A 17,705-nucleotide genomic window follows, 5' to 3' on the forward strand; every position below is an offset into this window, starting at 1 on the left:
TAGCAACATTGTGCATTTGAAATACTGTGCCCAACAAATCCCATTCATGGCCACATCAAGTTGTGAAATCAATTGGAGGCCAGTCAAATTCTACAAGCTTTTTGAAATAATCAAAAGGAAATTAAACAAAATCGACGAGTTTCAACACTCAACCACACATCCAATAATAATTGCCATAATTATCTGATGAGTCCAGCTAACTTCCTTTTATGTTCACCCACTAGTCGTAAAATCTATCGGAGGTCGGTCATTATCAAAATTCTGAAACATGGTTTAGATACCGATATCGAGATTCAACTCTCACCAAGACATGCAGTTCAAAGACGCCGAATCCTAGAAAACGTTGTGGAGCAAGCTAAAAATACCAATGAGCAAGCTAAAAAATATACCGATTAACACATTAAGCACCACAATAAAAAGGATTACATCGCTGGTTTTCTTGTTTTAGTAAAAGCAGTGCAAAACAAAACGAAAGTTCAACTGTAGATATGTATTCCAGATCCTGTTTTCCTCTTTAAGTTTGTCACCACAAAGCCTCTCACCTCGCACTTCTCTTCCACCCAAACATGACATATTCAATCCATCCCTTGCCACTCCCCAACCATGAATATGATAAGCAATAAAATGCGTATACATGTAGAGAGTAATTAATTAAAATGGGAGCGCACTGAAGATCATTTTCTACTGTCACATTAAAGAAAACCAATTGACCTCCTCCCCCTATAAATACCTGCCATCTCTTCTCCAACAACACCAAAGAGACACCTCCGAGCATTCTGAAGATCGGAGTTCTCTACTTCCAGAGCACCTTTCATCGCTCTCGTCTCCACCTGAACACCCCCAGCGCCTCGTCGACCACGCAAAACAGTAAGTTCCTTGCGATATGTATCATATCCCGGCCTCTAATCCCTCTCGTAACAGTAGAAAATCTATTCTGAAGTGTATATCAACCAATTGATCCAACGTTTGATGGATGCAGACAGCGCATACCTCCCAGGATGAGCCGCAGCAACAGGAAGAGCTCTAGGGGCCTTGATCTGAAGCTGAACCTCTCGCCTCCGGCAACAGGAGATTCCTCCGGGAGGGCGATGGCTGACGAGGAGTCATCCCCGAGCTCCTGCCTGTCGTCGGAGAACGAGCATGGCCTGCAGTGGTCCAACAGCCCTGAGGCGACGTCCATGGTGCTTTCTGCCTGCCCTCGCTGCTTCATCTACGTCATGCTCCCCCAGGATGACCCTCGGTGCCCCCAGTGCAAGAGCCCCGTGCTCCTTGACTTCCTGCAGGATAGCAACAAAAAGAACAACAGCAATAGCAGCAGGAGGAGCAGGGGGGGATGAACAATGAGGTTCCATTTGGTGGTCCAGCATCAAGAAAAAGCTCAATATGAAGTCCTAGGTCCAGTAGTTCTATTTTGTCCGGTCATTTCTTCAGTGTAACCGTGATATACCCGTACTAAAATTGTGAAGCTACACCCATGTGTTAGTATCACAATTTTGATATATCACGGATGCACTGGGGACTACATCATTTGTCCTCGTTTTCTTCTTTAGAGGCTCGAAATGTAATAGTTTTGTTTAGACATAGGACCAGACTTCCTGTCTTGCTTTTTTATTTCAAGATAACAAGAAAAAGCTTGCCCCTAAGAGTGTCAAGTTGAGAAGCGATTCATTCTAATATCCATAGGAATCTTGAACATCAAGCTTCCCCAAGTCATGGATTCCAATTTGCTCATTGTTTTGTGCCAACATCGAGAAAAGGGGATAACACAGGAAGAACAGTCAACCCCAGAAATAGGGTGTTAGGCCGACTCCAATGGAGACTTCTTTTTTGCCATATTCCTGTGCCTCCGTACAATTGCTGCTCTTCAACACCGGCAAATCACTCCAACAGAGACTGCATTTTTGCTTTTGCCGGTGCTACCGGGATACGGCATCGGCATTTGATCGGCAAATTTGTAGATGAGTTGGGGGCTTCCGTATCACTGTTCCTGAGTATGCGCGTGGGTCCAGAGGAGGAGGAGAGGAATGAAAGGTAGAAAATAGGGTGTTTGATGGAGATAAAAAAAAATACTGTAATAGTATTAGAAGATACTGTAATAGTGTTAGAAGATGCTGTAATAGTATTATAGAGTATAAAGTTTAGAGTTTCTGTTAGAGATGATCTTACAAAGATGTCATCACATATTAGCTGAACAGACCAATTGGCACTACTACTTCCACGTTGCAACATGAAGAGGCGCCTCATCGACTCTCTCTACTAGCCTTGAAGAAGACATTAAGTGATTAAAATGGTGATGGAACTTTGAATTGGAAAGAGATATGTTTGAAACAGTTGAAAAAACAACTGTGCGAAGCCATGCAATGAATACCGATCAATTTCAGCATACCTCACTCCATCTCTTTCTATTATACATCCATCTAAATATGTGCATTACGACGCAGCAACCTTACTCGATGCTGCATTGGTCAACTTTGTCAAGCCAATAGATTTAAATTCACTTGATAAAGACGTCTGAGGTTAAGTCCAGATCATCATAATCAAATACGGTGACCAGCCATACTACAAGTTGGTTTGAATCACATCAAAAGGAGAAAGATCGAAAGATAAAAAAAACATGTGCTTATGTAGTAGAAGTCCTTTAATTCATGTTGACTGGAAATGGCAAGCCTGTCACTTTCATTTCATCCATCAAAGAAAACAACATTGTTTCAGGCTGTAATATGGTAGTTCAGTGACAAGACAACATAAAAGGATTGATCTGTTATTACAAAAAGAAAGAAAATGACGGGAACAACATAAGAATGAAAGAAGAAATAATCAAATTCAAATCTCAGGCCAACATACATTATAATTTATGATGGTACCTTAAAAATGAGCTCATTTTTTTTTAGATCAGCCACCCTTACCCGGCCTGAAGGCCTCAAGAGGGGTGTACGGGGGCTTTGAACCCCGCCGGTTCGGCTCCACCTGGAGTGTTGCCTGAGCTCCATGCTCATCTGCAAATGAGGCCGGCTCGGCTCCACCCGGAGTGTTGCCTGAGCTCCATGCTCATCTGCAAATGAGGCCGGCTCGGCTCCACCCGGAGTGTTGACACTGAGCTTCATGCTCATCCGCAAATGAGTTCATTTAACTATTACCACGTGCGAAGCTGTTATATTTGGTGATTGTGCGGGCTTGTGTGTACTTGCCTTGTCATAGACAACTAGCAAAACACATCATCCCAACTCTCAAATGATCATCCAACTAGATACACCTGCATCATAAGCAAATAGGTAGTGCAAACATCAGCAGGAAATCACATCGGAGTATGATAGGACTGATAAGCCAAACAACCCATCAACGAGAAACAGATAAAGGAATAACAAAGCATTACCCAGTACATATTAATGTGCACGTTCCTCCATTTTCGTAAATAATGTTCTTTTCCGTACAAAAAGGACAATTGCAAGATCATTAGTGAAAAAGAGAAAATCTACGATTCGCCATCGAATAACTACTGATTCTATAATTCGCCATCGAATAAATTCTGTTTACTTCTATACCATCGAATAAATATTTCAGTTCCTTATATGCCATCGGATTCCGATACTGCCCTCCGCTATACTGTTCATGAAAAGTACCCGAGAATAAAAAAAGTCAAAAAAATATGTCAATTTTTGTGCACGCTCTATAATTCATAATCAACCCATTTTAACTGTATTCACCTAAAAATACTGTGTAAAATTCGAACTAAAATTTCTCAAAATGGGATACTTTTGTAATACTGTGCATTACAAAGAACTAATTTTTTCACCCGGGAGATAATTTTAGAAATTATTACATCACATTAGAGGAATATTAGTAAATTTTCTCATATTTTTTGTAAATTTTTATGAGGCTTAAAAATTGCAAGAAGTTATAAAAGTAGTACATTTTGAAGAATTTTAGTTTGAATTCTATACAGTATTTTTAGGTGAATACAGTTAAAACGGGTTGATTATGAATTATAGAGCGTGCACAAAAATCGACATATTTTTTGTGACTTTTTTTATTCTCGGATACTGTTCATACTGTTCATGAACAGTACATCGGAGTGCAGTACTAATCCGATAGTATAAACTGAAATATTTATTTGATGGTATAAAAGTAAACAGAATTTATTTGATGATGTATTGTAAAATTAGTAGTTATTCAATGGTAAATTGTAGATTTTCTTGTGAAACAAAGGCCAATCTGAGGCCTGGAAGATTCACTGAAGAGGTAAATCAATGAACAAGAAGAGAAACTAGCTGAAGCTACAGCTTAATCGCACACCTTGGAGTGTTTGGTTCATGGATCTTGAACTCCACAGAACAATAAGCACGCGAAATGAGAGCAGAGGCGAACACAGGTGAATGTATCCAGAAGTACATATTGTCCAGCCAAGATTTCGATCCCAGGGGTCTGGGTACTGTGGGTATTGTAGCAATGGGTCCCACATATGTGTATATATATATATATATATATACACATATACATGTATACATATACGTATATTTACACATATAATATAATTTTATTTTTTGAGAAATTCCAAAAAATATCGAAAGGAATATTAGTTATATTGATAAATCGACTGAAATAATCTAAAATGCAAAGAAAAATATATAAAACTCAAAAAATATGAAACAAATTTTGTTAGTTTTGTATTACTGTTGTCTACGTGCTGAAATTATGTGCATGCATGAAAGTACTACTGTTTTTCCTATAATTAAGTAAATGTGTAAATATTGATAAATTCATAAATAAATATTGGGATATCTTAAATCGGTGAACCCAATTTTTTTTGTCTTCTTTTGTTATACGCTGTGCAAAAGAAAAAAGGCGCGGCGTAAGCGCGTGTCGGAGAATTAACTCCTGTCGTAGGGATCCCGAGAGACCCCTTTTTAGAGATTCGGTCGGGGGATGATCCTGAATAAGTTCGTCGGAGAAATGAATGAGAGTAAATGCAACGGCTGGTCGTGGGGGACGATCTAGTACGGAAAGAAGTAAATGCACCGGAGTTTTAGACAGGTTCGGGCCGCACGGGGGCGTAACACCCTACTCCTGTATGGATGCAATAACTGTCCCGGGGGAGATCCCTCAGGGATGTAGCTGGTTACAAGAAAGATGATATATCTAAGAGCTTGAGGCTCCTTGTTCTTCGGCTGGAGCTATGCTCAAGCCTGTTCACAATGTCTCTGTTTGCTTGCTTGGTTCGTCGTGGGGCTCATCTTCCTCGTTGTTTTTTTCGTTCTTCTTTCTTCCTCTGTGTGCTGATTCTTTTATGCACCCGCCAGCCGCGACATACCCTGAACGGAAAGGAAGGGGCACAAGTTCCGAGACGCCCTGACTGAGAAAGGCGTCATCATCTCCTCTGGGCGAAGTGACTGGGGCGGTGGAAAAACGCAGAGCGCATCCGGTCACCTGTCACTGTGGACGCCCTGGCAACGGGCGCCGTTGAGAGGGCCCACCGGGCAGCCACCGAACCACCCGGCGTGCCCGCCCTGTCTTGTTCCTCTACCACGGCAGGGCGGCAGGCGGAATACCTTGATCCTGGCGATGTTATCCCGAGACACACCGGATGATACGGGACGGGACCCGTGCAATTCATAGCCCCACGCCCCCCTGCCAAAGCATGGCAGGGACTGACACTGCGGCGGGAGCAGTTGGATGTGTCAGACCACGCACGCTCATTGAATGCGGCTTCGGCCTCTGACTGGCGGACACCTCATCGGTGGGCCCCTCGGGAGCCTTTCTGGGTCGTCAGGGAACCGAGTGCTCGGGGGGTACTGTTCACCTCCCCGAGCACTCTTGCCCGATCCTTCGGGGAACCGAACGCTCAGGGGCCGCCACGCGCAGCCCCGAGCATTCTCTCCCGAGCACTCTTTGTGTGGAACCTTCAAGGAACCGAGCGCTCGGGGACTGCCGCTCGCAGCCCCGAGCACTCTCTCCCGAAACTTTAGCTCTTCTGGTCATCGGGGAACTAGGGCGCTCGGGGATGACCTGGCACCGGTCCGAGCACTTTTCTTCCCGGTACTTAGACTCCGCGGATCGTCGGGGAACTGGGGTGCTCGGAAACCAAAGACTGTGGCCCCGAGCACCTTCTCCCGGAACTTGGACTTTCCTCACCCCGCAGGAGGGACCTCGCGGGATGGTGACACGTGACGGATGGCTGGCCTGGCCTCAGAACTCAGAGACCCCCGGTTCCTGATACACCGACAGCGCGCCAATCAAACTAGTTTTTCAGGGTCTGCCTTCTTACAGAACAAAAGGAGGAAGCAGGATATCAGTTCTGACTAAATAAAAGGAATATACAGGAAATTAATATCGCTCTTCTTACACACTTATGTGCTAACATCGTAAAACTTCAACTGCCTAGATTACAACATAACATTGGCGATTATGTAATTTAACAAGAAAGAGAATTGGGGATTACATCACAGGAGCATGCACTTTCAAAGAACTGAAACTAACACGTGTAATTATAGAAAAATTTCTAATTAACAGGTGGTTTTTTGCTTAATAGACAAATAGGGAGTAGTAATAAGTACTCTACCCAAAGAAAACTGCTGAAAATATACGACATTATCTCAGCACAATTTGAAAAGTCAAGTTAACCGCACACCTTGCCAAGTGATGAATACTGAAAATGAAATATTCTACTACTATTCTTTTACGCTCTGAACATGTCTCACCGGAGCTTCGCCAGAGGAATGCGATACCATGCTACCGCCTACCAAAGTCTACGGGAGATGGTGCAATAAAAAAAGAAGGTGATGGGGAGTCTCACCGAGGGTTTCACGGTAGCCGGTGGGGTCTCAGCGGCGGTCGACAACGGAGAGAAGCGGCGACGGTAGTCGGTGCTCGACGGAACCACGTCTACGGCGACGGAGCTGCGGAATTGACGGGCGGGGAAGCTCCCACGGAGCTCTGCAGTGCCGGAGAGATGGGTAGCCAACCTCATAAAATGACGGGAAGGCTGGCAACGGTGAAGGGCGGTGAGGCTTACCAGAGCTCGGCAAGAGGACAGCTACGGCGATCGAAGGACGTCGAGGAGCAGGGGAGAACGATTTTTGTGCTCCTGCGAAACCGGTGGCGCGCTCAGACGCGACAAGGAGGGCACGAGCATGGCGGACGGTGGAGCTCTACGGCGGCAACAATGGCGGCTTGGGTCTCTCGGCGAAAGGGAGTGGGAGATGGCTGGGGTAGATATATAGGCGTGCGCACGCGTGCGGTTGCGAAGTTCATGGGCGTGGAATTGGGGGCGTGTGTCGACGAATTTGGGCGAGCGGCGCGCGGCCGTTGCGGTAGGAAGGGGAAGGGGCTGACAGGTGGAGCCGAGGTGTCAGTGCGAGAACGTGAGGAAACGGGTTGGGCTTCGCGAGCGGGAGAAGTGGGCCGGGCCGGCATAAACGGGAGTCACAGTCTCTGTCTTGTCCAAGTCCCAACCGATTACGAGGGGATCCCTCTGGGCCTATATAAGCAGAGCAGAGGCGCAAGGGAGGGGGAATCAATCTGCATACTTGACCGAAGCCCTGTCGCCGCAGCTCCCGTGCGCAAAACCAATATGTTTTGCCGACGATCAAGCCACTGCCGCCGTTGATATTCACCACCGACGCAATGAGGAGCTTGACTGCTGTCTCAGGTCATGCCGATGATGAGTATCAATACATATATTGATGCCCTTTTGCTTTTCCCCTTTCTGTTCTTGGCTCCGGCCAGTCTCCGTCACCGCGCCGTCGAGATGTTGCTGCTGGCCACTGTGCTGTGCAGGTGCAAGTGGTCTCGCCAGCCATCATGCCGTGTAGGTCGAGATGCGTTTCAGTCTGCTTCGTGTTGTGATATTCGCCCAGTTTAGCTCCGGCCGACCGGGCGGCCGTGGCTGTCGACGTAGCTCTGGCTCGAGTTGTTTTGTTTCCGTGTTCGCCGAGTTTAGCTCCAGCCGGTGTCTTCGCCGTGTCTATTGAGGTAGCTCTGTCCATGTTGGCGCCCTTCGTGGTCGTCACCGACGAGCCGACGCTCTTTGTTGTCTCCACCGCGTCTGTGTTCTGTGTGATATCGCCGGCGTCGAGTTTGGTGTGCTGTTTTGGTCAATCTATGTCGCCGTCGTGGGTACATGGTCGTCTGGCCGTGCCGGCGTTAGGGATGTCTCCGGCCTTTGCGCTGTTGAGGTGGTGTGGCTCCAGCGTGCGCGCGTGTCTGCCGTGCTGCTGTCGAGATGGTTGGCGCTCCGGCCGGCATCCTGCCGTGGCTGTCATAGCGCATGGGCTCCGGCTGAATGGCCATGAAAGCGTGTACCGTTGAGGTATTCTTTTCTCTGTCTTGCCGCCGGGTGTGCTTGACGCATGGTGTGTTCGCCGCGGCCTTGTCTGATGCGTGCTATGGTCGCCGGGTTATGCGCGTGTGAGCGCGTCTTTGACACGCCACCGGCCGTTCTGCTTGTCCACCTGTTAGCTAATTCGCGTGACGCGTCAATAGCTAGGTGGGCTGCACCGGCACCACCGGTCGGTGAATCACACCGCTGGTCGGGAGAGTCGTGCCGCCATCGCGCACAGTTGGCGCATGGTTGATTCGTGCGGCCGTCGAGGGGTGGCAGTGATGCCCTGTGTCACCGGTGCTTTGCTGTGCTGATGGCTAGTACGTGCGTTGCCTTTCTCCTCTCTGAGCCTGCCTGGTGAGCGTGCCGCCCTCGTGGCCGGCGTGCTTGCCACCGGAGCATAGCTATTTTCTCTAATTCGGAAGCATATGCGTTGCCTTGTCATTCTGATTGACTTGGCCGGAATATGTTGCTTTCGCCGCGTGTTTAAGCCAAGGTGCTGTTTTGAATTGATGGCGCACGCGGGGTCTGGTCTGTTCATGCCGCCGAACTGGTGCCATCGTTGTTTTAAAATCATTTCCAAAAGATTAAAATCTCTTCACGAAGGGATTTTCGTTTTTTTAGCGCTCTAACAGTTTTTTTTCACGATTCTTGTCACGAAGGAATTCCTAAGATCATTCCTTTCAGGACAGGATTCTCTCTCCTTTTTCTTCATGAATTCTTTCGAAAGGAAGCTGTTGAAGATAAAAGAAAATAAAGAGAATAGAAATAAGAAGAGAAATCAAGAAGGGAAAGAAATGAAGAGAATATAGTTGAAGATGTTCTAATGGTGCTAGCCGATGTGTGCATGATGTGTTCCGTCTGTCTGGCATATGTGCGCGCTTAGGCTGCCTTTCCATGGCTTGGCTATTGGGGCACGCTTGTTTTCACTTTGTATGCTGGCCCTGTTACTAGTCACTTGTCGCCGGTCTTTTGCTGTTGTTGGGAATGGACGTAGAATGGCGGCGAGGAGGCTCTGTTGTTGGCAACCTTTTCTTCGGTGGCTACTGGTAATAGATGGTGGCGAGGAGGCTCTGTTCTAGTAGCTGTTGCTGGTAACATGGGAATGAGGCTTCTGCTCGTGGCTGTTGGCAATTGCCTGAGGGCCAAGGGCTGTGATGTTTACCTCCTTCGTTGCCTTTCACTGAGATCCTGTCGCCTTAGGGTGTGTTTGGTTGCCCGCACGAGGTTTCGTAGAGCTGTATCGTATATCTTGGATGAGGGGAAGCAGTCTGAGGGGATCCGTATTCTGGAAAAGAAGTGTGTTTGGTTGGTTGTATGAGCGGATGCAGATTGAATTTGAATTTGTGTTTGGTAGACTGAATCTGAGGCTGCATGAGGAAGCTCGCTGTCGCTGACGAGTGGGTCCAAGCCGTCGATTGCTGCATCTGGCCAGCCTGCATGCAACCTACGGCCATTTCCAGCGCATGCGTGGATGCAGCGGCCGGCCGTATAGCTGCATGAGCGGGTGCAGCCTCGCATAGCTCGTCACGCCATCCAAACGCGCAGCTCGCGGAGCATATACGCCGATGCCTGCATCCGCTGGTGCGTGCATCCGCCGGTGCACCAAACCAAACACGCCCTTAGTATCTGTGGCCTCGTGATCCTGTCGCCTTCAATTCTCTTCCACGCGCTCGGAACACACAACTGTTAGGTGGGGTCTATTTAATTTCTTTTTAAAAAAATTCTCAAAACTTTTAAGGCAAAATTTTCTTGTTAACTTTTTCTCAAAACTTTTTTTAGCAAAACTTCTCTCATACAATTTTTTTCTGAAAACTTTTCTCGACAAACTTTTCTCATACAAACTTTTTCAAACAAAGAAAGGCGGGGAGGGAAAAAAATTCCAAACAAGGAAATGAGGGGGGCTGCTGTGGTGGGGCGCGCGGATGCCTCCTTGAGACCTTGAGCGCGCATGGATTAGGACCCTGCTATTTCGTACGCAAGCGTGAGCAGACCTCCTCGCGTACCTTCTGACAGCTTCTTGCTCTTTTCTTTGTCTTTCTTCCCCGTCTTTCTTTTTTTAGAAAAGTTTACACGAGAAAAGTTTAACTAAAAAAGTTTTTAGAAAAAATTTGCAAAAAAAAGCTGGGATCAAAACGAGAAAAGTTTAGCCTAAAAGTTTTAAGAAAAAAATTACGTGAGCCCCACGCAACAGTTGTTTGCTTAGAGCGCACGTGTGAGGAAAAGAATTTTTAGTTGCCTTCCCTACTGTCACTTCGTGATTACCCTTGCATGTGTGGCTCCATGCCTTCGTGGCTTGTTGCCTATATGCTGGGTTGCCTTGTTGCCTTCAGAGACAACCGATGAGGATGAGTTTAAGGCCCGAGAGAGAAGGGATAGTGAGTTAAGTATAATGTTAGGCTTCTAATCACGGTCTCACCGTGCTCTTAACTCACCCCTATCATATACACTATACTAAGGCTGATGATAACTCAGGATGTATAAACAGTTCATTAAGTAATGCTAGATTATTCTCCTGTTCTTGCTTTAATTACCTAACACTCTCACTTTGCTTGATCTTGGATGCTTGTGACTACAGCTATGCAGGGCTCAGGAGACTGTCAGTTCTACGACCATCACAACGCGTTCAATCAGAGGTCGTACGTGGGAGATACATGTAATTAACCATCAAGCTTTGCAAAAGCCCCAGGAACTAGAAGGATGACATGATCGCCAGATAGATGGATACACGTGTGTGTGCATGGCATATGAGTTATAATGAAAAACTTGTACTTTATGAATTTAGACAAATAAATAAAGAATTAGTGTTTTCCTTTGCAATATTTGTGTCTTTACTTTGTATATTATGATGTATACTGGCATGCCCCCAATATATTATTGTCGATGATTTGTGAATCGATGATCTAACGAACTTGTTAAAGAGGTAAGGGATGCTTCGAGTAGACGAATCACAAGAGAACACACAATATTTTTATACATATTTGGGGCTTATTGAGGATAATAATTCTACATCATATTTGTCTTGTATTAATCTGAGCCTATTACAAGGTGGTATGTGGCTAGCCTAGATAGATCTAAACCTAGTCAATGACTTCCTTGCTTGGCTTTGTGTGTCTTCTGGCTTGTAGAAAGGTTTGAGTGACTTCTTCAATTTTTAATGGCTCTTGTCTTTTGCAGGGGTCCCAGGCTCCGTATATGAAGGTGTCGTACGTCATCATGAGTCTTTCTTCCCGTTCTTGGAGATAAACTTTTCTGTTTACGGGATACCCTGAGTACCTACGGGTTATTTCCTTTCATCCAGAGATCCCCTTCCCGAAGATAGAGATATGCATGGAGAATTGCGAGAAACCCTAGGGTGCCCAGATTTGGTAATTATTCAATATTCATCATCAATTATCTTAAGCAAAACGTCGTTGAAGGCTCGTTTCCCTCACGCAAAACAGATTGGTACACCCGGTGGAACTTGGTTTTTGATGAGCCCATGGCTCCTTCGGATACGATCAATACCGTTAATAATCCTCAAATCATACAAGGTCCAATTACAAGAGCATATGCACGACAATTAGACCATCATGTGAACTCGTTTCTCGCTGTTCATGTTTCCTTGGATGGCACTACTAAATTCTTATGATATTTTATTACTTAGGAACATTGGAAAAGCATTACAACCTTACCCGGACATCACCTCTCGAAAGCCAAGTCTACTCGGACTTGAGGCTGAGCTCTAGTCGAATTCGTGGTTGTGGTCGAGTCTCAAGATAGCACATTAGTAAAATAGGGATAACTCTCTCATACGAAGTCCATTTTTGTCGTTCTTGGACTTGCTGGAAAGGTTATGACGAGTCCTTTCCAATGGATCCATGCACAACCAAATATGTCTTATAGTTTAGTCAAAGTCAAAGGAATAAGGTGATGCGTCACCATTTTGGACCCTGTCGGGTTTTGTAATCATGTCGGGTTCGGAGTCCAGGTTGTGCACACCTCTCTGCACAACCCTAGGTTGATCGCCTCATGTCCCTATATAATTATACGGTAGCCATCATAGTTTAGGCTCGAGTTTAGCTTAGATTATTCTATTTTAGACAGTTTCATCGTTTATCGGTTTGTTGAACTCCAAACTCGAGCATTTCATTGGTAATTTGCAATATTCAGAATGCATCTACCTGTTTTGCTTGTGTTCTCGATTCACTTGTAGGAAAAGCCTTCTTGGAGAGGTCAACTGCGTCTTGGCACGGTTGATAATCACGAAGTAGTGGTGTAGTGGTTGCGAGAGTTCTCGATATGTTCTGGTCAGAGCTTTTGGATCATCAACATCGAAGCTCCACTAATCAACTTATTATATTACCTTTCGGAAGATCGGCAAACGCGCATCAGTTCTCCTCCCATCTTTGCTGCGTTGTGATGGGCATTGTGATGGTCTCTAAAGAGCTTTGCGAGCTATTATCCGTTGAGGTTATGGGTTGAGACCAATTGTTTCCGCTCACAAGTGAAGTCGTCCCTACTAGCAACTCTGCACCAACACTTTTCCAGTCCGGTACTCTCCCGTTGATGACTGTCTTTGAGTTTGGGGGCTAGGTGTATGCCCATCAGACGCAAGACTTGGGCACAATGAATGTTGAAGAGTCCGAGAAGTCTCATAAGAGAGCATTCGCCGACATCAAGAGCGAATGCCAAGGCATGTTCGCTAAGGCCGTTGAAGTCTTGAAGTTCGAAGAGATTGAAGAAACCGAGAGAGCTAAGATGATAGTGACTCTAGATGCGACCTGTGTGAACCTACATCACAACATGGTTCTCGCCTATTGTTCAAAAAGGTCTCATGCACGCTGTAACTCTAGGCGCGAGCATCCCAATGCCAGGAGGCTTCGTCAGTAGTTAGCCTCTCGTATCACTACTCCTATTGTCCCCGAGGAGGAAATAATCCCTCATGAGTGGATTTACAATCTGATTCAGAGCAGGCTCCTTGCTCGAGAGGCAATTGTGCAAGAATTCCTGAGCCGTCGATGGGGAAAGAGATAGGCTTTATTCAACCCGTGTATGACCCATGTGAAGCACTAGGTACACTGCTTGCATACCAATGCAGTTACTGACCTATCTTCCTCCAAGAATCAGTTTGAGGTGCTTCCAAGTGAAGTGCCAGCACCGCACTCTGATGAGTTACAGCGGCAACAGTAGCAGCTACGAGACCAAGTTAGTGGTCTTGAGAGACACCTCCAGGGGAGTCAGACACCTGGGAGTTCACGGTCTGGGGGCAACCCTCATGTTTCAACACCTTAGCAAGTTTGCCAAGCTAGGGGTCTTCCTCGAAGGGGCCCTCGTCCTTCTTACAGATTGGGATATGCCAAACGATCTGAGAGTTGGTGCATGTGGTCACATCATTCCAAAAATTAGAGAGGCCAAGGGTTTGCACTGCAATGGCGTGACCAAAGGCCCTCGCACGTGGCTGCTTCCACTAGACATGACATGCATGTGCCCCAGGCACAACAATTAGTTCCTTCGTCCTTAAATCTGCCTGAAAAGGCTCAAGATCTACATGCACTCAGTGTAAATTAGAAGAAGCATGAGAGGAGAAGGGGAGTTCGTCAGGCCCTATACCAGGAGCTGCAGGATATTGTGCTCTAACATGTACAAGTGAAAGTTCAAGCTGGTGGTTAGGTATACCTCGAAAATGGGCGAGTTAGTGTTTGGTCGCTCCGAGCCCAGAGCAAGACTCCATGTACAATGTCCTTCTCAACATCCTGAAGCAATGGCTCACCAAGCTGATAGAGCGTAGGAGGCTTGTACCTTGAATTGTATTGTGCGATGGCTTCAATTGCAATCTAAAATTGTCTTACAACTACTCATAGAAAAACAATGCCCATTGCACATTCACATAATGCTTCTCCTCATTTGTCTTTGCGCTGGACAGAATTGTGGGTTGAAAATGCCTTGAACATCTTTCATCAACTGTCTCTTCGGGTGTTCTTCAAAGCATATCAATAACTGACTTGGTTGCCTTTGGCTTTGTCGTGATCTTGTTTGCTTGTGCATGCCTTCTTTTGACTGCTGTCCCTGAATTTGGCTGCACCTGGGAGACTTGGGACTCCACAACATAAGCATTTGGTACCACCTCCACCACATATGCTTCTCCATCCTCCTCAGCACCACTATCATCTAGGAACAATGGTCTTCTTTTCTTGTTGGCTCTCAAGTAATCTCCCATCTTCTTCCTAATTGCAGTGGACACCTTCTCATACATTTTTGCATTTACATAGCCAGCTGCCAGATGTTTCTTCAACCTTTTTATCCTACACAAACCTTGGCGCTACAAAGAGTACATGTCACCTCATCCCTTTTTGAAAGATCCACCCAATAGCCATTCTTCCAGCCCAAATCCTTGGACTTTGCCTTCCGAGTTGGATCAGTCCTTGGATCATACTCAGCGACGATGGAAGATTGAGTTACCATTATGCCGTTGATTGCTGCAATGCTGCATGCAAATAAGTGAAGAATAGAATAGCAGAGCAGAGCTAACTAAGCAGAGCAACACAGTACTGAGAACAACTGAGCAGAGCTGAATAGAAGGATGGGAGGATTATTTCTCTTGTTAGACCTCCTTTGAGCATAGCAGAGCAGGGAGGGGATCCCGCTACCGAGTAGAGTAGACAAGGGATCCCTATGCTGAGCAAAGTAGAGCAGGGATCTCATCGCCATCGAGCTGCCTCTTTCCCTCCCTCTCTCTGTTTCTAAAGCACACATTGAGATCCTGCTACGCCACCACCGGTTTTAGGTGCCACATGCCCACCGCTTCTTTCCCTCCCTCTCTCTCCCTCGATCTATTTTCCCTCCATCTTTTACCCACGCGTGCCACTTTTCCCACTAGTTTGCCCACTCTACTTCATCGAATGGCATCCGCCTTAAGCTGTTGAACAAAAATAGACGCATTATCGTGCCTAGCGCGATGCCACAATGTGCAAGGAAACGCCATACGCATGGATGGCAACATCGACAGTCAGAGCCTAAGCTCGCCTGGACACCTAGGTGACACCTTAAAAATGATGGACTCAAAAGATACAAGTTGAAACTGACTCGAATCATCTCCAACATTCAGACTGCGCCTCCCGCTGGTCATATCTATCCTTTCTACGGTCAAACCACTGACTCCATGTACGCCTCCAACACACATCACATCCATATGCATTGTTCTCTAGCCTGAATGCCCCGCACAACCTTCTTGATCACTAAAACCTCAATTCCTCTCTCAACTTAGTTCCGGTCCTGTCATCAACTACATTAGACCTCAAGAAACACATGCACATGAACAATTCATGCAAAACCTCACTCATATGAGATGTATTACATCTATATCAAAACCAAGACTACGCTACCATGAGCATATCCAATCAACACATTACTATACTACCATGAACATATCAAGCAACATATTAAAAACACATACTCATCATCCTATATCATAATGTTAATTACTATACCAATTTCATCACTCATGATCTCACACAAACACGAACTTTAGCTACAAATGCTAAGTGCTACGCGTGAATTTTGCTGGTCTGATATAAAAGAACGATTAATCTACTCTCCCCCTATCATTGGCATCGTCCACAAAAACAAAGGCTATCCACCTACCTACTAGCACCATTGATTTGTTTAGGCACACTTGTCGGACCGAAGGTTCATCAAGTGCATTTTCACCATAACCTAATGAATCCTCATCATGCAGTTCCCAATGGTATATTAGATGGATTCATCAAGCACTAAGAGTGAAAAATCATGGACATGCTTGGTGCTGATCCTGTCTCTCATTTTGATCATGCATGGACCGGCTCTAAATTCCAATCAGTACCTCGAGCAATTCAACATGCATGCTCGAATCGAAGCGGATGATCTGTGAGAATCCCAGGATGAGAGTGTGATCTATTCGCTACTACTATATGAGCTAGATGTGCTGGAGACAAGAAACAAGTCAACTTTGCATGTGTAGACGGGGCATTATCCTTTTAATTGTAGTTGCTCACTCCGTTCCATCATTTCTAAGTTCTACTCTGAATATTGTTATAGAACGATGACGTTGTTAAGTCAGGCTGTCAGAGACGTATTTCTACTCCCCGTGCTTCAAATCTGCTTCCCATAATTCGGCACCATCAGAGGAGCAACCTAACAATCATCGATCACTATATGTTCAGTGAGTACAGCACGTGCCTGATTTCTCTTTTTTAGAAGAAAAGAATAAAAATTGTTCTCTCCTACCGTGATCCAAATCCAATAGCTCAAATAAAGAGTTTGCGATCCCTTATCAGTTATCATGATGAGTTTCTCAGATGATGCAAGCTACTGGTGCTAAACAACCTGAATTCCTTTAACTAAATCAACTGCTACACCAACGTATGATGTTTATATATAATTCTAACTAGCAATGTGACTCATGCTAATAGCGAAACTAGTCTCGCTGTAATATCATAATAATCTTTGATTAATTGCATTTTACACGAACTCTTTATTTAAGTATTTGATTTTTACAATAATTTAATTTTTTTAATACTATATTTGATATGGATCCTTCTTTTTTCTATTCTAACCTCAATTTCAATTATTGTTCATTTTATTTTATTTGGACTCTTCATTTAGATATTTTGCTTCTCAAACTATATGGAAATCGAACTATTAATTTTCTATAATTTTTAATTCCGAATTTAGCTATTTATTAATTGTATTTGATAAAAACTCTTTAGTTTAATTTAGACCGTTAGACGTTCATAACAATGAGTGATCTATATCATTTTTTTTTCTAATTAATATGGTAATTTTGTAACCTTGAGAGCAGATGTTGTGGCTCTTTTTTCTCCTCAAATATTAATATAATAGATGCCAACACTTCAATTATTGGATACAAATTTTTTAATTTAATTTTAAAACGGCCCAACAACACACACCCACATAAAAGTCTTTTGATCCACCCACAAAACCTGAACAAGAACTAAACTATCAACAAGAAGAGCATCAATATAAGGAAACAAGAAGGTGGCATCCAGACACAGCCAAAAACATGGGATAATGCAAGCTATAAAGCGAAATGTCCATGCATGTAGGCGTTTGTCGGCTTATAATTGCCACAGCACTTGTTATCCTCTTGCGAACAGGCCATTAGGCCCTGAAAAGAGCAAGCACTACCCCTTTGAGTGCTAGCATTTGGGTCAACCTTTAATCTTAGATGTGGAAAAAAGTGGTTTATGTTCCAACCTAGCTTTTCTTGTCCTGAGGAAAAGGGAAAGCCCCACAGAAGACATCAGGGAACATCAAGAGGATCCATGGCCATCTGCCCCTCCATTTTGATTCTTTTTGTGCCTGAATTGTTGAATCCACGTTCAAGGCAGCATATTTGTTATCAGAATCT

General features: G+C 45.0%; 1 protein-coding gene across 1 annotated transcript; it reads left to right on the forward strand.

Annotated features, from left to right (window-relative positions):
- Positions 1-761: 761 nt before the first annotated feature.
- LOC133924183 (protein GL2-INTERACTING REPRESSOR 1-like) lies at positions 762-1,643 on the forward strand. Its single transcript, XM_062369615.1, has 2 exons — positions 762-867; positions 980-1,643. Exon 2 carries the CDS (start codon positions 999-1,001, stop codon positions 1,335-1,337), a length of 339 nt encoding a protein of 112 aa, XP_062225599.1. The 5' UTR covers positions 762-867; positions 980-998; the 3' UTR covers positions 1,338-1,643.
- The last annotated feature ends 16,062 nt before the right edge of the window (positions 1,644-17,705 follow it).

Source organism: Phragmites australis, chromosome 7, assembly GCF_958298935.1.
Source record: "Phragmites australis chromosome 7, lpPhrAust1.1, whole genome shotgun sequence".
Lineage (NCBI taxonomy): Eukaryota > Viridiplantae > Streptophyta > Magnoliopsida > Poales > Poaceae > Phragmites > Phragmites australis.

Coding starts and splice junctions, on each gene's coding strand:
- LOC133924183 (XM_062369615.1), top strand. CDS start 999: ATGAGCCGCAGCAACAGGAAGAGCTCTAGGGGCCTTGATCTGAAGCTG.